The sequence below is a fragment of the Perognathus longimembris genome, chromosome 15 (assembly GCF_023159225.1).
Source record: "Perognathus longimembris pacificus isolate PPM17 chromosome 15, ASM2315922v1, whole genome shotgun sequence".
Lineage (NCBI taxonomy): Eukaryota > Metazoa > Chordata > Mammalia > Rodentia > Heteromyidae > Perognathus > Perognathus longimembris.
In genome coordinates, this window is record NC_063175.1 from 18,839,575 (window position 1) to 18,862,393 (window position 22,819).

General features: G+C 38.7%; 1 protein-coding gene and 1 non-coding gene across 2 annotated transcripts in view; both read left to right on the forward strand.

Annotated features, from left to right (window-relative positions):
• The window catches only part of Mib1 (MIB E3 ubiquitin protein ligase 1), a 161,421-nt gene that overhangs the window by 34,058 nt on the left and 104,544 nt on the right, over positions 1-22,819 (forward strand). Inside the window, exons 2-3 of the mRNA XM_048363653.1 lie at positions 15,978-16,149; positions 18,170-18,299. Of these exons, the coding sequence (XP_048219610.1) occupies positions 15,978-16,149; positions 18,170-18,299 (302 nt within the window). The remainder of the gene's footprint in view (positions 1-15,977; positions 16,150-18,169; positions 18,300-22,819) is intronic.
• LOC125364314 lies at positions 22,236-22,342 on the forward strand. The gene has a single exon (XR_007213475.1). It is a non-coding gene; the product is annotated as a U6 spliceosomal RNA (small nuclear RNA).

The window sequence follows — 22,819 nt, forward strand, 5'->3', positions numbered from 1 at the left end:
TAAGCCCCATGACCAAATTTTATTTTATTTTTTTTAAACTTTTGAACCAGGTGGCAGCTGCTCACATTTGTATTCCTAGCTGCTCTGGAAGCTGAGCTCTGAGGTTTGGACTTGAAAATCAGCCCAGGAAGGAATCTCTTATCTCCAAATAATTACCAAAAAGCTGAAAATGGAGCTGTGGTTCAAAGTGGTAGAGTGCTAGCCTTGAGTACAAAAGCTCAGGGGCAGTTCTTAATGCCCTTAGTTTAAGCCCTAATACCAGTACACAAAATTTTTTATTAAGTTGTACAAAGGGGTTTCGATTCCAGAAATCAGGTTATGAATATAATGCATTGTGATCAGTGTCACCTCTTCTGTTGTTCTCTAATCTTTCCCCATCCCATCCTGATCCTCAAGTTATGTAGTTCTTGTATTAAAAAAAAAAGTTAGGTGAAATCTTCTAATTTAGACAAAAATTTAGTAGACTTAGATATTGTACTAGTTTATTGGAGATGTTTGTTTATACTTTTAAAAAAAAACTATAAAATTTATTACATGATATATTTAAGATATCCAAGTAGATAAACCAACAATATAATTAATGCCTTCAAACTTTGTTTAGAGATAGAGCATTACTATATTTTTAGCCACCATGTGCCCTTTGGTTCCTTAATGTAGCAGTTAGCACTCTAGACTCACACCCTGTGTGCTTCTTCCTCTTCTCTGGTAACTAGAAGAAATTATTATTATTTTTACTACTTTTTTTTTTTGCCAGTCTTGGGGCTTGAACTTCAGATCCTGAACTGTCCCTGGCTTCTTTTTGCTCAAGGCTAGCACTTTATCACTTGAGCCACAGCACGACTTCCAGCTTTTTCTGCTTATGTGGTACTAAGGAATTAAACCCAGGGCTTCATGCAAGCAAGGCAAGCACTCTACGACTAAGCTATATTCCCAGCCCCTTTTTAACACTTAAAAAATATTTTGCTATGTTTTTCTGTATCTGCAAACACATAATTGTACTTTATTCAACACTACGTTCTGTAATTTTTCAGTTTTTATTTTACTTTTTAGTTTTAGGTGTGTGTGTGTGTGTGTGTGTGTGTGTGTGTGTGTGTGTGTGTTGTTAGTCTTGATTCAGCATCTTGTGCTTAGTAGGCAGGCACTCTATCCATTAAATTGAATTACATGCCCAGCCCATTTTGTTTTTGTTATTTTTTAAATAGTCTCATGTTTATGCCCAGGCTGGTCTGCACTGTGATCCTATTTATGCTTCCCAAGTAACTGGGATGACAAAGGTATGTCATCACACCCAACTTTTTATTAGTTGAGATGGGGAGGGGGGAGGTTTGCAAACTTTTTTCCCAGGGCTAGTCTTGAACCATGAAACTCCTGATGTCTATCTTTCAAGTAGGTAAGATTATAAATGTGAGCCACTCACTACATTAGACTGTTAGATAATTAAAAAAAAAAAAGACAGAACAAACCATTCCTAGGCTTCACCTTATTGCCTGGTGCTCTACTTCTTGAGCTATGGTGTCATAATTGGAGATAGTATTGGGGAATTTATTGCTGGGGTGGCTTCAAACCGATGTCCTCCTGAGTAGCTAAGATTATAAGCATGAGCCACACTCACCTGACACCTGTAATTAAAAAAATATCAGCATTGTGATGGAAGGATTAATCTATGTTTAATATTATGGCTGTTTTATTTTATTCTGTGGTATAACTAGGATTTGTGTACATTTTCTTGTTAATGCACGGTTGTTTACATTTTTTTCCTTTTGCTATTAAAGCACTAGTTTAGGGGCTGGGGATATAGCCTAGTGGCAAGAGTGCCTGCCTCGGATACACGAGGCCCTAGGTTCGATTCCCCAGCACCACATATACAGAAAACGGCCAGAAGCGGCGCTGTGGCTCAAGTGGCAGAGTGCTAGCCTTGAGCGGGAAGAAGCCAGGGACAGTGCTCAGGCCCTGAGTCCAAGGCCCAGGACTGGCCAAAAAAAAAAAAAAGCACTAGTTTAGATACAAAGGGGTTTCAACTCAGATTCAGATTACACGTATAATGCATCTTGATCAACATCACCTGTACCATTTCTTCTTGATATTCTTTTTCATATTGTGATACTTCATGTATTGAAGTGCTTGCAGTGAGAATGTTATTTCTGAGGTTTAACATTTTACTTCAGTTAGTACTTTGTGAATTTGAGTTTTTCTTTTTTTTTTTTTAAACTATGGTTATTGATCTTGAGTGGTGTGCTGTTTTTGTAAACTTTCTAATAAACTTGAACTGTGAAATCCTCTTAAGTTGTTGAGCTCAGTGAGATGTCATCAAAACTAGGAGCAGATGGTCTATCATTTAAGTTTAGGAAGAATGAGTCTAAAGCTATTGTCAGCTGGTTCATTTAAGGTGGCAGATGTCATCCTGAAGCATAGCAAAGGAGGAGAGCACTAACTTACTCTCTAGGGTAATATGGCATTCTACAGCAAGACTAATATATTTTATTAGAGAAATAAGTCATTTTGAGATAAAAATTTTAAAGAATAACTCTTGCTACTGTTTTCAGATAAGAATGAATTGGGTGGCTATTGTAAGGGGGGGAGAAATCTCAACTGTCATTAAGAGATCAGTGAAATGCTGGCCTTGTTATTTAATGCCCTTATCCATGTTTTCTTTAACTATCAACTTTGTTTTATAGTCAGTTGCATTCTTATTAAAACTTCTCTAGTGCTCATTTTGGTAATAGAGTGGGTTGCTTTGTTTCCTTTTTTCCTGTTTTTAGGGCTAGTATGTTTGACAGCTGTTCCCTGGCTTTGCTGGCATTTGAACTGTGGGAACCATGAAAGGATTTGGATGTAGTAATGGTTTCCCTGAAGTATTCTTTAAAACCATGAATTGTAGGCTTGAAAAAAGAAAATAGGTTGTCACTGTGTATTTAAATTGTTCCTTTTAGAGAAAGCCTATATATATTATGAGCTCATGAATGTTATTGTTATACTCCTTGAAAATGAACTTAGAGATGAAAAATAGGTAAATAGGGCAGCAGCTTCTGTTTTCTTTTTGTTAAATGGGGGCATTGGGGATACTGTCCCCTTTCCTTGCATAGTTCAGAATAAAGCTCTAAATTAATAGTTGGTATTGGCATGGCTCATGCATTTTACTTTTTGGGGGAGGACAGTACTAAATTGTACATCTTCTTTAGAACTATGACCATTTTGTAGGTACTTGCTATTAATGATATTTGATACTGATTATGAGATGTTTGATCAGCTTTCTTTTGGTCAGTTACCGCTGTTAGACTACAACTTAAGATAAAGTGACATTAGAGTAAAAGTCTGTGTTTTCTTTTCATAGGCTTGATACAACTCAGTGTAAGGGTTAAAAAACAACTGAATAACAGCTACATACTCTGTTACTAAAGGTACTAATTGGAGGGCTAATTTCTATAAATATTTTCTTAGGATCCCTCATGTTTTTGTTTCTAGGTTTAATTTCTTTCTTTCTTTTTTTTTGTTTTTTGTTTTTTTGCCAGTCCTGGGGCTTGGGCTCAAGGCCTGAGCACTGTCCCTGACTTCTTTTTGCTCAAGGCTAGCACTCTGCCACTAGAGCCACAGCACCACTTCTGGCTGTTTTCTATCTATGTGATGCTGGGGAATTGAACCTAGGGCTTCATGTATATAAGCAGTCTTGCCACTAGGCCATATTCCCAGCCCCTCTAGTTTTAATTTCAAGAGACGTGCATTATAAATGCTCCTACTCACCAGCTCCTCCTCAGAATTAACATATTTGGAAAACCACAAAGGACAATCCCATTATCCCATTAGCATGCATGTTTTGGGAATTACCTTTCTAGTTTTTCTAGTTTTACCAAGGATTTTAGTGTACAGTGTTAAAATAAATGGAAGCTTTCCTGCTCCCTATGCAGTTGATATTCTCTATATATGATATATACTTTGACAAAATGTTATATTGTAGTTCCTTGATAGAATGATACTTTTATCATTTCAGCAACATATTTTCTTGGTTTCAACTATATAGAATTTTTTTTTCTTGGAGTTAAGATAATCTACTCGTAAGCAGCTCCCTATTTTATTTTTGGAATTTATTTATTAAACAAATTTTTTTTGACAAGGTGTTGTGCAAAAAGGGCAGTGTGTACATTTCTTGTGATATCTTACACCCTGTTTTTCCTAGGTCAGGTAGACATATATACAATACACAATGTACCAAGAACATATACAGTGGCCACGTGGCCTATGCCCAAGAAAATTCACCTAGGGCTTTAAATGTAATGTCGACATTAGACAATATGTCAACAATAGTCTTATATGAACATACATACATAGCTTTTGAGCTATTGTATCCCACTGAGAGGTCAATTTTTGACCTTTATATGTTGGGTAGTTGTTTGGTTTTAGTTGCATACTGTTGGGTCGCTGCCCCAATCCTGTGGGAAATACCATTTGACAAGAAGTTTTTGGTTTCACAGACCTGGTCTCTGCTGTCACTCCATCACCCCATCTTAATAGTCATATATCAGGGAGATCATGCCTCTTTGTTTTCTGTGTTCTAGGCTTGTCTTGCTCAACATTATTTGTTCAAGTTCTGACCATTTCCCTGAGAATACCAATATTTCACCATTCCTAATCGCTATGTAGTATGCCATTGTGTATAGGTGCCATATTATTTGGATCCATTCATCTGTAGAGGGGCATCAGGGTTGATTCCATATTTTGGCTATTGTGAATTGTGCAACAATAAACATGGAAGTGCAAATGTCTTTTTGATATCTTGGGACCTGCTGTTCAGGATAGATGCCTAGGAGTGGTATGGCTGGGTCATAGGGTAGGTCTATATTGATCTTTTTTTTTTTTTTTTTTGGCCAGTCCTGGACCTTTGACTCAGGGCCTGAGCACTATCCCTGGCTTCTTCCCGCTCAAGGCTAGCACTCTGCCACCTGAGCCACAGCGCCCCCTCTGGCCGTTTTTCATATATGTTGTGCTGGGGAATTGAACCGAGAGCTCCATGTGTAGGAGGCACGCACTCTTGCCACTAGGCCATATTCCCAGCCCCTATATTGAGCTTTTTGAGAAAGCTCCATACTGTTCTCCAAAGTGGTTGTACTAATTTGCACTCCCACCAACAATGGAGAAGGGTTCCTCTTTTCCCGCACCCCCTCCAGCATTTGTTGTTGCATGAGTTCAGAGTATATGCCATTCTAACTGGAGTGAGGTGGTATCTCAGGGTTGTTTTTATTTGCATTTCCTTTACTAGCAGGGATGTTGAGCATTTCCTCATATGTTTCTTTGCCATTTTTATCTCTTCTCCTGTGAAGTCTCTCTTCAGCTCCTTTGCCCACTTAATAATTGGTTTACTGGGCTTGGAGGGGCTTAGTTTTTTGAGTTCTCTGTAGATGACAGATATTAGGCCTTTGTCTGTTGCTGTGCTGGTAAAGATCCTTTCCCATATGGTTGGCTGTCTTTCTAGTTTGGTGGCTATGTCCTAAGCTGTGCAGAAACTTTTTATTTTGTAGTAGTCCCATTTGTTGAGGCTCTCCCCTGGGACTCTATTCAGGAAGTTCCTTCCTGTGCCTAAAAGTTCTAGCGTCTTTCCTACTCTGTCCTTCAGTAGTTTCAAGGATTCAGGTCTGATGTTGAGGTCCTTGATCCATTTTGAGTTGATCTTGGTGCATGGTGATAGGCTTGGGTCTACTTTGAGTTTTCTGCACATGGCTGCCCAGTTCTCCCAGCACCAGTAGTTGAAGAGGCTCTGTTTATTCCATTGTATGTCTTTAGCTCCTTTGTCGAATATCAGCTGACTTTAAGAGTGCAGTTTTATTTCTGGATCTTCAATTCTGATCCTTTGGTCTTCTGGTCTGTTTTTATACCAATACCAGGCTGTTTTTGTTATGATGGCCCTATAGTAGAGCTTGAAGTCTGGTATTGTGATACCTCCTGCACTGCTTTTTTTGTCTAGAATTGCTTTGGCTATTCTAGGTCTTTTGCTGTTCCATATGAATTTATGGATTGCTTTTTCTATTTCAGTGAAGAATGTGACTGGGATTTTGATAGGGATTGCATTGAATTTGTATAACAATTTGGGCAATATGGCCATTTTCACTATATTGATTCTGCCTACCCATGAGCATGGGAGGTCTTTCCATCTCCTTGTGTCTTCTTTGATTTCCTTTATTAGATTTTTATAGTTCTCATTAAATAGGTCCATCACATCCTTGGTTAGGTTGATCCCTAGGTACTTTATTCTTTTTTTGGCTACTGTAAATGGAATTGTTTCCATAATTTTCTTTTCTGCTTGTATATTGCTGGTGTACATAAAAGCTGCTGACTTTTGTGGATTGATTTTGTATCCTGCTATTTTGCCAAAATGGTTTATTAGGTGTAGGAGTTTGGGGACTGAGTTTTTTGGGTCTTTCAGATATAAGATCATGTCATCTGTGAATAGGGATAACTTGATTTCTTCCTTGCCAATGTGGATCCCTTTGATGTCCTCCTCTTGCCTTATTGCTATGGCTGGGCATTCCAGCACTATGTTGAAAAGAAGTGGGGAGAGTGGGCAACCTTGTCTTGTTCCTGAGTTTAGGGAGAATGATTTAAGTTTCTGTCCATTTAATATGATGTTAACAGTTGGTCTGTTGTATATGGCTTTTATTGTTTTGAGGAATGTTCCATCTATTCCTGTTCTCTCCAGAGCTTTTTAATAAGTATGGATGTTGTATTTTGTCAAAGGTTTTTTGGGCATCAACTGAGATAACAATGTGATTCTTGATTTTAGTTCTGTTTATGTGCTGAATTACATTGATTGATTTACGGATATTGAACCATCCTTGTGACTGTGGGATGAAGCCTACTTGGTCATGATGTATAATTTTCTTGATCAGTTTCTGGATCCTGTTAGCTAATGTTTTATTGAGGAGCTTTGCGTCTGTGTTCATTAGTGATATTGATCTGTAGTTCTCTTTTTTTGTTGAGTCTTTGCCTGGTTTGGGAATGAGTATGATATTAGCTTCATAGAATGAGTTTGGGATTTCTCCCTCTGTTTCTATTTCACGGAAGAGTTTGAGGAGTATTGGTATTAGGTCCTCACTTAAGGTTTTATAGAATTCGTTGGTGAATCATCTGGGCCTGGGCTTTTCTTTGTTGGGAGGTTCTTGATTACCCCCAGTATCTCGCTGTAAGTTATTGGTTTATTTAGTTGATTTATTTCTTCTTGGCTCAGTTTGGGCATTTTATACTTCTCTAAGAATTGATCCATTTCTGTAAAATGATTGTTTTTTTAGTGAGTAGAGGTTCTGGAAATAGTTCCTTATGATGGTTTGAATATCATGTGTACTTGTTATTTTTCTGGTGATTTTACGTATATGAGTCTCTTCTCTTCTTTTTTTTGTAAGTCTTGCGAGGGGTCTGTCAATTTTATTTATTTTCTCAAAGAACCAGCTTTTAGTCTTATTTATTTGTTGAATGGTCTTTCTATTTTCAATCAGATTTATCTCTTCTTTAATCTTTGTGATCTCTTGCCTCCTAGTCATTTTATATTTGATCATTTCCTGTTTCTCTAGTTGTTTCAGTTTCATCGTGAGGGTATTCACCTGCTCTGTTTCCATTCTTTAATGTGAGTGCTGAGGGTGATGATCTTGCCCCTCAGTACTGCCTTAGCTGTGTCCCCTAGGTTTCTTTGTGATGTATTTTCATTGTCATTGTGGGTTATGAATTCGTTAATTTCATCCTTAATTTGGTCTGTGGCCCAAGTGTTGGATAACAGTGTGGGGTTTAGCCTCCAAGAATGTGTATAACCTCTGTGGTAACCGTTGTTATTGAGGGTTAACTTTAGTCCACTATGGTCTGATATAATACATGGGAGAACGTCAGTACTTTTGTATTTGTTGAGGTTCTTTGTGTGGCCTATGACATGGTCTATTTTGGAGTATGATCCATGGGCTGCTGAGAAGAAGGTGTATTGGGTCTCTGTAGGGTGAAAGATTCTGTATAGATCTGTCAGATCCATTTGGGATATGGTGTTACTTAGGTCCTCAGCTCCCTTTTTAATCCTCTGGGTGTTGGATTTGTCTCTTGGAGAGAGTGGGGTCTTAAAGTCACCCAGTATGATTGTGTTTGGGTCTATCTTGTTCTGTAGTTCCGTGAGAATTTGCTTGACATATGTCGGGCCCCTTTTGTTTGGTGAGTATACATTTATCACCATGATGTCTTTTTTTTTTTTGCCCAGTCCTGGGGCTTGGACTCAGGGCCTGAGCACTGTCCCTGGCTTCTTTTTTGCTCAAGGCTAGCACTCTGCCACTTGAGCCACAGCGCCACTTCTGGCCATTTTCTGTATATGTGGTGCTGAGGAATCGAACCCAGGGCCCTCATGTATATGAGGCAGGCACTCTTGCCACTAGGCCATATCCCCACCCCCACCATGATGTCTTGATTCTGGGTTTTTTCTTGTATTAAAATGTAGTGACCTTCTTTGTCTTTTTGAGTTGATTTTAATGAGAAGTCCAGCTTGTTTGAGATCAGGATGGCAACTCCTGCCGTTTGCTTGGAAGATCTTGCTCCATCCTTTCGTTCGGAACCTGTTTTTATACCTTCCTGTAAGGTGGGTCTCTTGTAGACAACAGATGGCAACTGTTTGTTTGCGGATCCGTTCTGCCAGTCTGCTCCTCTTTATCGGAGAGTTTATACCGTTTATATTCAAAGAGATCAAGGACATGAGTGTTTTTTCTCCTTCCATTTTCTTGTTGGGCTGTTTTCAGCTCCCTATTTTTAACATTAGTTATCCTTACTACAAACAATTGAGTATCTTCAGTTAAGTCTTTTGAAAAAAAAATTGAGGGGCTGGGAATATGGCCTAGTGGTACAGTGCTTGCCTCTTATACTTGATGTCTTGGGTTCGAATCCTCAGCACCGCGTATATAGCAAAAGCTGTAAGGGGCACTGTGGCTCAAGTGGCAGAGTGCTTGCCTTGAGGAAAAAGAAGCCAGGTCCTCAGTTTAAGACCTAGGACAGGCAAAAAAAAAAAAAAAAAAAAAAAAAAAAGATGGCAAGGTCAAGGTATTTTGAGGTGTGTGAAACATTTTGCAAATGTCTTATAGAAGGAATGGCAGCTTATTTTTGTCTGTCAATCAGTTTCTGACTGGCTTTTTTTTTTATAAACCAATCTTCAATTTGAATTGAGATACTGAGACAGATTTTATTTTTGGTCCATCTTGGGGCTTAAACTCAGGGCCTGGGAACTACCACTTGATCCATAACTCCACTTCCAGGTGTTGTTTGTTTGTGTCTATGTATTTTTGGGGTAGCTAATTGGCTTTAGGTATCTCATACTTTACTACACAGGCTGGCTTTGTTTTTTTCTTTTGGCTAATCCTGGGGTTTGGACTCAGGGCCTGAGCACTGTCCTTGGCTTCTTTTTGCTTAAGGATAGGACTCTGCCACTTAAGCCACAGTGCCACTTCTGGCCATTTTATCTATATGTGGTTCTGGGGAATTGAACCTAGTGCTTCATGTATATGAGGCAAGCACTATTTTTACTAGGCCATATTCCCAGCCCACAGGCTGGCTTTGAACCACCATCCGCAGATCTCAGCCTCCTGAGTAGCTAGGATTGCAGATGTGAGCCACTAGTGCCAAAGTAATATAATATTTTTAATTCAGGCCAGTTTGAAAGATAAAATTGCGTGTTTTTTTTTTTTCTTGAACATTTAGCAATGATTTGCTTTAATGTAGCAGAGTTAGGGTAGCGAGAAATGGAGAATTAGAGAATATTTTCTGCTTCCCATTCAGGAAATTGTTATTAATGACTTACATATTATAAAACAAATAATATACTTTAATACATTTTAAACAACTTAGAAGCACAAAGAACAAAATGTGAAAGGTCCTCTCTCATCTGTGTACCTCATTCATCTTAAGCAGTTTCCTACAGGTTTTCTTCTTCTTTTGATTGGGTTAGGGTTTGAACTTAGGGCCTTGCCCTTGAGGCGCTCTACCACTTGAGACATGGTTCTAACCTTTTATCTATCTTTATCTATCTATCTGTTTGTCGGTCTGTCTGTCTACTTACTTATTTGCCAGTCCTTGGGCTTGAACTCAGGGCCTGAGCACTCTCCCTGGCTTCTTTTGCTCAAGACTAGCACTCTACCATTTGAGTCACAGCTCCACTACATATGTGGTGCTGAGGAATCGAACCCAGGGCTTCACATATGCAAGGCAAGCACTCTACCACTAGGCCATATTCCCAGCCTATTTTTCCCCACAAATTACCATTTAACAAAGCAGTTTATTAATGCATTGCATCTAGATCAGTGTTACCCCTTTCCATTATCTCTTTAAACATTTTTAGCAGTCCCTACCCTACTCATTACTTCCTTCACTCTTTTCACTTTTTATTATTATTTTTTTATAAAAATGCAATGTAGACGGGTTACAGTTTCATAAATCAGGTAATGAGTACATTTCTTTTTGCACAATGTGTCACCTCTTTCTCTTTTGTCCACACCCACTAGTTGTATAGTTCATTTTCAACATAGTGACTAGTGAGTACTACTGCTCCATTTGTTTACCCTTTGTCCCTTCATTTCTGTTCTCTCCTTTACCCTCCTAATTCTATTTGCTTTTGAGATAGGATCTCAGTTTTTTGTTCAGGCTGATCTGGACTTTGAACCTTGTATTTATGATTCCTGCTAAAGCTAAAATGAAGGCACACGTCATCACACTCCGCCTTCCTTTCTTTCCTCCCCACCTTCCTTTTTTTCCCCTTTGACCAGTATCTGGGCCTTGAACTTAGGGCCCCATACTCTCACTTGGATTTTTAACTCAAGGCACACCCAACCTTTTCTGCCTAGGTTGGCCTGGAACTGTGATCCCTTCCATTTCAGCTTCCTGGACAGCTGGGATTGACAGCATAAGCCACTGAGCCTTGGCTTTCTTTTGGACTTAAAAAAATTCCCCCTCCCCTCCCCTCCCCTCCCCTCCCCTCCCCTCCCCTCCCCTCCCCTCCCCTCCCCTCCCCTCCCCTCCTCTGGTACATTGTACTTTAGAGAGCTATAACAAACATCACAATATATTTAATTTGTTGCAGTTACTATGGTTGATTACAAATTACTCTAAGACTGAATGGTATAAAACAATTAATATGCTCTGTATGCTGTTCATGGCTCCTGTGGATTGAGAATTTGGAGCCAGCACAGTGAGGAATGGCTTGTCTCTACTATACAGTGGCCAGGGCTTCAGCTAGATGAGTCAAGCAGTAGGGGGCTACTGCAGCCAGAGTTCTAAGGCATTTCTTCTTTAGCTTTTACTGTTTTCTCCCTATGATGTCTCCTCTGTGGCTGTTTGCGCATAGCCAGGCTTACTGTGCTCATAGTTCAGTACATATGCAGGGTGTGCATCTTGAGGGGTAGGGAAACATCTTGATAACCAAGTAGGTTTTGTGCCTTATCTTTAGAAGTTACTAGTTCTAAAGTTACTACTGCTACTTCCTCTGTAACAGTTTGAAGCAATTATAAATGGCTACCCAAGTGCAATGTTGTGAAAGGAAGAGTAGATTGTCCTCCTCTGTGGTCCTGGTAAGAGCATGTTAAATAGGATGTAGATTAGCACCACCCTCATTGGTGGAAACAACCTGGCAAGCTTCTTCATTTTTAACAGATTGTCAACTTTATAGTAATACAATCAGTGTATGGTCCTGATAGAAAGCAGGGTATACGTTTATTTCAGTTTCCAAATCTGTGAATTTTTAAAAAGACTTGTAAAATACATGCATTTCTTATAATTTCTCTTTAAAAATTGAGGTTTTATGAAAATTAAAAATCATTTTAATAGCCCTGAATCATGACAGGTCATATCTGTTGGTAGGCTTCAAAAAACTTACTCTTGTGAGAGGTGACAGCACCTTTCCCAAAAGAGCATGAAGACAAAGTCACGTACAGGAGAAGGATGTTTATCAGAAGGGCTGACAAGGCCCTCTCCCTCATGGGAGAGGGAGCAAAATGATGCCTGTATTCAGGGGAGGTACTCTTCATGGGCAGCTATGTCTGGGCAGAGAGTGTGGGGACCTATCCCAGGAGAGTTCTAGGGCAGGGTGGAGTTCAGGTCTGAGTGGAGGGTGTTTGGGGTGGAGGGTGTGTGCAGCTGGGGGCTAAAGGTACTAGCTGCTCCAGGAAGTGGCGTGAGAGGGGCTGAGGACCTGAGATGGAAAGCATGCTAACAAGAAGTAAGTACAGCTTTCGTAAACTTTGAGCAGTTGTGTTGAATGTAAGAATGATAGAACTACAGAATTATTATTCCAAAATAGACATTACGTGGGATTGATTACATACTGATTTAAGGAAAGTATGGTAAATTCTTACTCATTCAAGGGATGATTAATCTAATTTGTGGTTATATGGAGCACTTTTAATTTTTCCCTTTTTTAGATTAAAGGAAAAGAGCCAAATCATTTTGATTTATACCCCCAGAAGGGAAGAATAAATAGGTGACAATTGCAGTTCAGCTCCACATATATATTCTAAAAGACCGAAGCCTATAATTCTAGGTAATATTGATAGCTTTGAGTTGGTTAGCTAAAAATCGATAGTTTTAATTTTACATTCCATTTAGAGTATGATTCTTTTGGTCCCGTGGCTGATGATAATTTTCATGATTGATTTGCTGAAGTATAGAAAATATTAATATTTGGTGGTGGTAGGTCATCTATTGGCACATAAAAATTAGCATCTTAGGAGTGGAAACAAACAAAAAGAACTAAGAAGAAAAGTGTAACCTTTGGGAAGTCAGCTCTAGGGAAAAACTTGAGATCTAGTGAGAGAATAGTCATGAAGAAGGTGGATCATGTGTTAAAATGGGGTTAATTCACACACAAATAATTGAATGCTGAGAAATTGAGAATTTTGATTTCTGTATAAATATTGCATAATTGGTTTTGTATATGTGGTGATTTTGCTAAATTATTTAAGCATATGATGAACACTCCAGTACATTTCACAAATTTATATTAAAGCTAAATTAGTTGGGCTGGTGGTACATGCCTGTAGTCTCAACAGGAGTCTGAGACAGGAGGACCATGTGTAGGAGGTCATTTTGAGATACCTAGGGGGACTTTGTCTCAAAAAGTAATTAATTTAATGCACTATAATTCCCAATATTTAATTTTGTTTTAAAGCACTTCAGAATATGTTCACGTCTTTATCACTTAACATCCACATGAAAGGAAGTGTTAGATGATAATATTGGTAGTAGAGTAGTTTAAGTTGATTTAAGTATTATATTGTCTGATTATTTCTTCCATCTGCATGCTAAAACATGGAACCTCTTCTAAGCTCTACTTTGATTTCCTCTTCCTTTCTTTAAAAGGTTTGCTCATCTTTTATTTCTCTGAAACTTTACTCTTTTTTTGATTTGGATTTGTGCTGGGGATTGACCACAGGAACTTGTGAGTATATGTATATGGTGCTCAAATCTCCAGCTCTGGTTTGCTTTTTTTATTTGATTGTGGTTAGTGGCTCTCTTCTTGGCTGTTTTTGTTTCTGGGAAGGAAATTTAGTCTAACTTATTTACTTCTTAGGCACATCAATGACCAGAAGATGGCTACTGAAAAATTTAAATGATTAGTTATCTCCCAGTATCTAGCTGGCCCATGGTTCACAAGTTTGCTTATCCCTGTACTGTTTTAATTTTAGTAGATGTGCTGCTGAATGGAGCTTTTTTTTTTTTTTTTTTTTTTGGCCAGTCCTGGGCCTTGGACTCAGGGCCTGAGCACTATCCCTGGCTTCTTCCCGCTCAAGGCTAGCACTCCGCCACTTGAGCCACAGCGCCGCTTCTGGCCGTTTTCTGTATATGTGGTGCTGGGGAATCGAACCTAGGGCCTTGTGTATCCGAGGCAGGCACTCTTGCCACTAGGCTATACCCCCAGCCCCCTTTTTTTTTTTTGACAAGATCTTGCTGTGTAGCCTTGGCTGGTTTTGAACATAAAATCCTGCTGCTTTAGCCTCCAGAGTGCTGAGAACATAGGAATGTTCCATCTTGCCTGGCCCTTCTTGCAGCTCATTGTACTATTTAATTACTTGTTCCTAAATATCTCAGATACTTACCAGTTGTTTCCTCTTGAAAGATGATTATACCTTCTCATTTGTTCCTTTTACACCTGATATTATAGTCCATACCTACGAAATCTCAGATATCTCTAAGGTGATTAGTTCCATCTCTCCTATCTTTACGCTACTTTGATCTACCATTGTCTTACTTGGGCTTTTCAGTCTTTTCATAGCTTGACTTTCTCTAGTCATTTTTATTTTCTTCTATCTCTTCACGTTACAAAAGAGAGATATTTGCTGGGCTCGAGTGGCTCATGCCTGTAATCCTAGCTACTCAGGAACCTGAGATCTTAGGATTCTAGTTCGAAACCGGCCTGGGCAAAAAAGTCCATGATACAGTCTCCAATTAACCACAGAAAGCCTGAAGTGAGCTATGGCTCAAGTGGTAGAGCTCTCTAGCTTTGAGCACAAAAGCTCAGGGACAGTGCCTGGGCCCAGAGTTGGAGCCTCAGATTGTCCCCCTACCCCCAAACAAAAGGGAATATTTGAGGCCCTGTATACTCCCAGTAAGAGTAGGAAAATAGTTGTAAGTCAGTAGACACCAAAGTCCACTGCCTTCCCTGTCTCTGCAGTCAAGGATTTATGTAATATAGAAGGGTTGTTCATAAAACACATTTGGTGTTGGGGTATTACACATTCTTTTGTGGTCAAGTATGCATCTCAGTTTCCTTTCAGTGCTTATTCCTTTCTTCCTTCTCCTCTCCTTTTTTCCTTCCTTCCTGCAGTCCCCTTCCTCACCTCAGTTCAAACACAAGCATATATTTAAGTTTGCCTCTATGTTTGGAATCTGGGCACCTGGATATAGAAAATGAATAATACATATTTTCTTATCAGGAGGTTACAGTAGTATATTGTGGGTAGAATTTTACAAGGTACTATTTTATACTGTAGTTTTTGCATATAAAGTACATTTTTGAGTTTTAGAACAGATTGCCTACTTATACAGAGCATATGGGCCTCTCTACAGGGACCTGAAGTTCTGAGAATGAAAAGAGATCATTTACTTTTAATTATGAAAAATTTCTTTTAGGAAAAGTAGAAGTAATATGTTGTTATGAATATATTTACCCATTAGTCAACTTTAGCCTTGTTAATATTGTTTCATCTAGATCCAGTATTATTTTAAAATCAGTACCAATATTTTACGTGCAAATAGTTATTTTCTTTTTTTGGTTAACATACATTAGTTGTACAATGAGTTTTCCACAGTGACATTTGCAAGGGGACAAAGATAACTAATGACAATTAGAACTTGAATCTAGAGAGTCATTGTTACATATAGTAATAGTCCTTGCTTGTTTAACAATTAGCTTGACCATCCAGGGTGTGTTTATAAAGTAGTGACACTGATGGCCACAAGTGAACCACTGTTTTAGAAAATCTAGTTTTAAGTTACCGAGCAAATGACATTAATATCACCATAGACAAGGTGCATTATTCATTACTTCTTTTGTCATAAAATGAAAGTGTTTGTGGGGAAAGAACAATGATGCCAAGAGGATAAAGTTTTCTTTTTTCTTGGAATTGTTGTTTGTCTGGAAAATTGTTAAAATTCTTCCAAAGCTTTCTGAGTGTTTTTAGTCTTAAACATATAATAGAGGTAAAGAATTTTCATTTCTTTCTCTTCATTGAAGCTAAGTTTCAGTTTATGCATGGCAGCAAGGTAGTGCTACCTTTTATTTTTTTAGTTTTATTTTTACTAATGAAAGTGGAGAGAACATGTTTATAATTTGCATTGGTTATAATATTTTAGATTTGTTGTCTTGAATGTTTGGTATATGATTTCCCCCTTTATTAATTAGCTTATAAAATGCAGTTATTTCCTCCCTATGGAATATTATACAAATAAATATTTGTAAGTGATGTAAGCATGTATCTTTGTTTTAATAGGCATCAAGCATGATGGAACTATGTGTGACACCTGCCGCCAACAACCAATCATTGGCATTCGATGGAAGTGTGCAGAGTGTACAAACTATGACTTATGCACAGTGTGCTATCATGGAGATAAACATCACTTAAGGCATCGCTTTTACAGAATTACTACACCAGGAAGTGAGCGGTAGGAGAAGAAATTTTTCTTCAGTTGTGACTCCTTGTTTATATTCAAACTTTTAAACTTAGCCTTAAAAACAGTCACTATTTATCTAGCATGAAGACTTAACAGCATTTAATATTTGGAAGTAGAAGAGCATTGCAGAGAGGTTGACTGTTTTCTTCTCATTATGTCTTCTATTCTGTTAATTGCTACCAGGTGAACTGTAGGGCCCATTGATTGAACTAATAGGCAGTTATTAAGACCACATGGCAGGTATTATTTGTGAGTTGTAGATAAATAAGACACTATTCTGAAAGAGTTTAATTAGAGGAAAATAATGGGTCACCAGTAATTATCATGTGATATTTGGACTGTGATAGAAATACATCTTTTTTTTTTTTTTTAGTTTTTATTATAAAACTGATGTACAGAGAGGTTACAGTTTCATACGTTAGGCATTGGATACATTTCTTGTACTGTTTGTTACCTTGTCCCTCATATCCCCCTCCCCCCTCCCCCTTTCCCCCCTGAGGTGTTCAGTTCACTTACACCAAACAGTTTTGCAAGTATTGCTTTTGTTGTTGTTTCTCTTATTTTACCCTTTGTCTCTCAATTTTGGTATTCCCTGGAAATACATCTTATATATCTTAAGAACAATGAGCTGGGTGCTGGTAGCTCGCACCTGCAATCCTAGCTACTTAGGCAGGTGAGATCTGAGAATCACGGTTTGAAGCCAGCCTAGGCAGGAAAGATCTCAAAAGACACCATCTCCAATTAACCAACCAAAAGACTGGACAGGTAGCGTGGTACAAGTAGTAGAGTACTAGCTGTGAGTGAAAAAAACTGAGTGTGAGCAGAAGACCTTGAGTTCAAGCCCTGTGCCAGGCCCTCCCCTGCACTCTATCCCCCAAAAGAAATACAGTGAGTTACAGAGAAACAACTAGAATAGGTCACTTCATGGTTCTATTTATTAACTAAGGAATTTTGAACATGTTATTTTTGTCTTTCACTTACAATTAAAGTTAAGGAATAACATGTGTACCCTAAAAATGAATATAGAACAGTGGTATAAAATTAAAAAAATTTAAAAAACCTCTGGATATCTGAATGAGAATTATTAGAAGACTAGAGATAGATGGTTTTGGGGAAGAAAGCTGTCTCAGATAGATAATTGAGTGTGAATTTCCCCCCGTCCCCCCCATTGCATCAGTAACTCATGCAGTGCTTTGGAGACAGTTTTGGGAGGTCAAATTTGAGTTACATGCAAAGGACTTTATATTTTTGAGTGTTTTAATTTTATAGAGTAACAACCCCTGTACAATCCTCCCCCAAGTCTCTCAGCACTTAGAGTTGTTCTTGGCAACCATTGGCTGAAACAGAGATACACTTGCATCCTCTTCATGTCTTCATGCTTTTTCTTAATTGTTGTTTTGTTTTGCTTTTTTCTTGCCAGTTCTGGAGCTTGAGCTCAGGGCCTAAGCACTGTCCCTGGTTTCTTTTTGTTCAAGGCTAGCACTCTGCCACTTGAGCCACAGTGCCACTTCTGGCTTTTTTTATATATGTGGTGCTGAGGAATGGAACCCAGGGCTTCATGTATACAAGGAGAGCACTTTACCACTAGGCCATATTGCCAGCCCTTCATACATTTTTTTTTTAGCCAGTTCACACAACAGTTACTCCTGCCACTAATTATTGTCTTCCAAGGTCTGAAGTCAAGTGCTTATTGCCAATCATCCTTGTAGTAAGTACTGTTTTTATTATTCCTTCATTTATCTTGTTTGTATAGCAATTGTAAAGGGATTTGTATTTGCCATCTATAAAATAGTGAAGAAGTATACTGAAGCCTGAAGTGATTAGACTAGTTTTGAGTCTGGTACTTTTTAACTTTTGTGATCTTGGGCAAATTATTTAACATTTTTGAGAATAAAGTTTGCCTATTGCCTAGATAATATAGTATTATCTTTTTTTTAACAAGTATAATTTTTTCATCTATGTCAATGTTTTTACATGGAAATTAACTTGAAAATAAAAATTTTGTTTTCAGGGTTCTGTTAGAGTCTCGTAGAAAATCTAAGAAGATTACAGCTAGAGGAATTTTTGCAGGTGCCAGAGTGGTCCGAGGAGTTGACTGGCAGTGGGAAGATCAAGATGGAGGAAATGGACGTAGGGGAAAGGTACAGTGTTGTTCCTAATTCATCATGTAATCTACAGTGCTGTATGCTAAGGAGGTTTCCCCCCCTCTCCCAATTCTAGAAAAGTGTTAAATGTATTTCAAAAGTACTCTGAGGATTTTCACAATAAGAAAAATTTAGGAAAATTCTGAAATTTATAATGAAAAAGGGAAAATGTGACATCCTTGGAAGAATCCTTATAATTTTGAATTAAAATATATTTTGTTATTGTAGAGGGAGTTACAGTTACTTAAGTCAGATAATGAGTACATTTCTTTTTGATCCATGTCATCCCTTCCTTTACTCCCAGTTTTTCCCCTTCCATCCCCACCTACAAGCTGTATAGTTCATTTTCTACATAGTTTCTAGTGAATACCACTGCTATATTTGTTTACACTTTGTCCCACTTCTGTTATCCCTCCCTCCCCCTCCCAAAGACAAATAGACTGACAGATAAGACAGGCAGAAAAAAAAAAAAAAACAACAAAAACAGCAGCAACAACAACAATCTAATTTCCAGTTCTTTTTTTTTTTTTTTTTTTGCCAGTCTTGGGGCTTGAACTCAGGGCCTGAGCACTGTCCTTGGCTTCTTTTTGCTCAAGGTTAGCACTCTAGCCCTTGGGCTACAGTGCCACTTCTGGCCATTTTCTATATATGTGGGTGCTGAGGAATCGAACCAGGGCTTCATGTATATGAGGCAAGCACTCTTGCCACTAGGCCATATTCCCAGCCCTAATTTCCAGTTCTTACAGTTCATTTTGTAAAATATTATTTTATATGATCATATGCACATGGCTATTGGGCCTTTGTGATCTGCTCCTATGAATATTCTCCTTTGATCTCACTGTGTGACTGTCTAGAGACCTATATAATTTATATTTACCCATCTAGTATGTTTACTTGTAGATTTGTAGGTATATTCTAGTTACTACAGATGAGGGAAAAGATGCAACCTGTTTCTTTGGGTCTAGTTTCACTTAATATAATTTTTTTCCAAGTCTTTCCATTTCCTTATGATTGGTACCATATTCTTTCTGATGGAAGAATAGAATTCCATTGTGTGTATATATCACATTTTCTTGATTTATTTGTCCACTTTGGGACATCTGGGTGATTTCATATCTTGGCTGTGGTAAACAATGCCGCAATGAACATTGTTGTGCTGGCAGTTTTATTATGGCTTTGTATTCTTTTGGATAAATGCCCAGGACTAGAATTGCTGGATCATAGCGAAGTTCCATGTTTAGTCTTTTTTTGTTTTTGTTTTTGTTTTTTTTGTTTTGTTTACCATATTCCCACTTTACCATATTCCCAGCCCCCCATGTTTAGTCTTTTGAGAAACCTCCATACTGCTTTCCGAGCAGCCGAACAAGTTTACATCCCCACTGATAGTGTAGTAGAATTTCCTTTTTGCTACATCTCCATGAGCATTTGGTGTTGTTAGTTTTCTTAATAAAGTCTATTCTAACTGGGATGTTGTTTTGATTTGCCAGAGATGTTGAGCATTTCTTCATGTGTTTATTGGCCATTCTTTCTTCTTCCTCTGAGAAGTCTCTCTTTACATCTTTAGCCCATTTATTGAGTTGTTGTCTCTTTGAGAGTTTATTTTTGGGGGCTTTAATTTTTTGAGCTGTAAGTATGTTTGTAATATGAAGCCCATGTCTGATGTATAGCTGGTAAAAATTTCCCATTCTTTGGGCTTTTATTGCTTATAGAAATGAACTTCTTGATTTTTTTCATGCCATTCAAAATGCTGTTTATTTATTTCCAAGTAAATAGATTGTTTCTGCTTGTTTGTAAGCTATATTTTGACAGAGAATTGTTAGATAGGTTTTATCTTCTCCTCTTTGGCTTCATACTGCTATTTTGTTGCCCAGAGTACCTTTCTGAATATCTTATTTAGATCATTCCTCTTTAAGAGGATCTCATGCTGTTGACTGTCCTGCTGTTAAAATTTCATGTGAAAGGCAAAGAGTAGGACTTAGTGAATCGCCTTCTTTTATAGTTTTTTTTCCTTTTTCTTTCTTTCTTTTTTTTTTGCCAGTCCTGGGCCTTGGACTCAGGGCCTGAGCACTGTCCCTGGCTTCTTCCCGCTCAAGGCTAGCACTCTGCCACTTGAGCCACAGCGTCGCTTCTGGCCGTTTTCTGTATATGTGGTGCTGGGGAATCGAACCTAGGGCCTCGTGTATCCGAGGCAGGCACTCTTGCCACTAGGCTATATCCCCAGTCCTTTTATAGTTTTTTTTTTTTTTTTTTTTTTTTGGGCCAGTCCTGGGCCTTGGACTCAGGGCCTGAGCACTGTCCCTGGCTTCCTTTTGCTCAAGGCTAGCACTCTGCCACTTGAGCCACAGCGCCACTTCTGGCCGTTTTCTGTATATGTGGTGCTGGGGAATCGAACCCAGGGCCTCATGTATACGAGGCAAGCACTCTTGCCACTAGGCCATATCTCCAGCCCCTTTTATAGTTTCTTAAAGGCCTATTCTGAAGGACAGTAGGCAGCTACTCTTTTATTTTTATTTATTTTTTATTGGCTGGTGATCAAATTAGGCATCTTATGCATACTGGGCAAGTGCTCTGTGAACTGTACTCCCAGCCAATAGGCAACTACTTGTTTGTCCAGTTCACTGGTCTCTTGTTACCCATCTCAGGTCACGTGGAGGACTACCATAGTAGTAGTAGTAGTTGTTGTTGTTTTTCTTTTAGACAGAATCTCACAATATGGTTCAAGCTGGTCTGAAACTCATGAGTCTCCTGCCTTAGTCTCCTTAGTGCTGAGATTACAGGTGTACAGTGAATTGGGGCAGTCAACTGGCAGAGTCTTTCTGAGCCCTGAGACAGATATAGTGTTCGAAATAGGGCTAGCTGCTGGGTATTGGCACTTACATTTTCAGAAGGAGTGTGTTGCTGTGTAATTTTGCTTCTAAGCTAACCATAGCTAACTGAGTTTTAGGAGTAGGTTAAAGCAGAATATTCACTCTGTGTGTGTGTGTGTGTGTGTGTGTGTGTGTGTGTGTGTGTGTGTAGAGGTCAGTGAGGGAATATGGAAGAACTCAGCTGGTCTAGGTGACAGGTGGTAGAGGAGTGAGTGGGAACATCATCTCTACACAAAGTTCAAACAACCCAGGTAACCTAGTGCTTGTGGCACACTCCTGTAATCTTAGCTACTCAGGAGGCTTAGATCTGAAGACCACAGTTCAAAGACAGCCTGGGCAAGAAAGTATATGCAACTCTTATCTCTAATTAACAATCATAAAGCTGGAAGTGGAACTGTGGCTCAAGTGGTAGGGTGCTATAGCCTTGAGCAAAAAAGCTCAGGGACAGCGTCCAGGCTCCAAGTTTACTGGCACAAAACAAAACCCAGATATACTTGATAGGTGATATGTGGGTCAAGCTCATTTGGGCAATATGTTCTCAGGTTAATAAAATGATAAAGTAGCAGTGGGGTTTTTGGTGATCACATCCTTCCATTTGTTTTGACTATGAACCACATGACTGTGATCTATGCCTAGTGCCCAGCAGTTATGCTGGAAACTTCCTTTGATGTCCTAGTTGTGTATTTGTCTTTTCCCTGGCTGAATTTCACTTTTTTGGTGCCCTATTACATCATATTCCTTAGCTTACTCTCACTCTCACTTTTGGCATAGCAGAACTTCTTTTAACCTCTTTTGCAAGAGTATATGAAAAGAACAAAAAAGCCACATTTATTTTGAAAAATGACTTTGTATCCTTCCCTGCAGTTAATTATGAGGGGAGAATGGGAAATCCTAGGTAGTTGTTATGAAAGTCTGAAGCTACAGAAGTAAAACTTCCTTGGATTTTGTTATATTGGCATGTTGTTGAGGAACAAAAAGTAGGCATTCTTGAGGTTTTGAATCATCAGTTTTATACTCTTCACTTGTTACGATAATAGTTTATAATGATTTTGAAAAGTATGAGATAGTGCTTGCTTCGGCAGCACATATACTAAAATTAGAACAATACAGAGAAGATTAGCATGGCCCCTGTGCAAGGATGACATGCAAATTCATGAAGTGTTCCGTATTTTTAGTTGACAGGTGCTTTGTATGTCTGTCATACTGAGAGTAATTGAGTTGTTGAAAGTTGCACTGCTTTTCTTTCAGGTCCCTGAAAAATGAATGACATCAGGTACTTGCAAGACATGAGATCATAAACTTGGTCTTATTTGTATAAAACGATGGCTTCTAATGCTTCTATTTCGGTGGTTTTGTTTTGTTTTGCTTTAAATCTCTGGTAGAGTAAAATTTGGTTTGAGCACATGTTCCCAGTAATATATTTCTTTTTTTTTTTTTTTTTTTTGGCCAATCCTGGGCCTTGGACTCAGGGCCTGAGCACTGTCCCTGGCTTCTTCCCGCTCAAGGCTAGCACTCTGCCACTTGAGCCACAGCGCCGCTTCTGGCCGTTTTCTGTATATGTGGTGCTGGGGAATCGAACCTAGGGCCTCGTGTATCCGAGGCAGGCACTGTTGCCACTAGGCTATATCCCCAGCCCCTAATATATTTCTT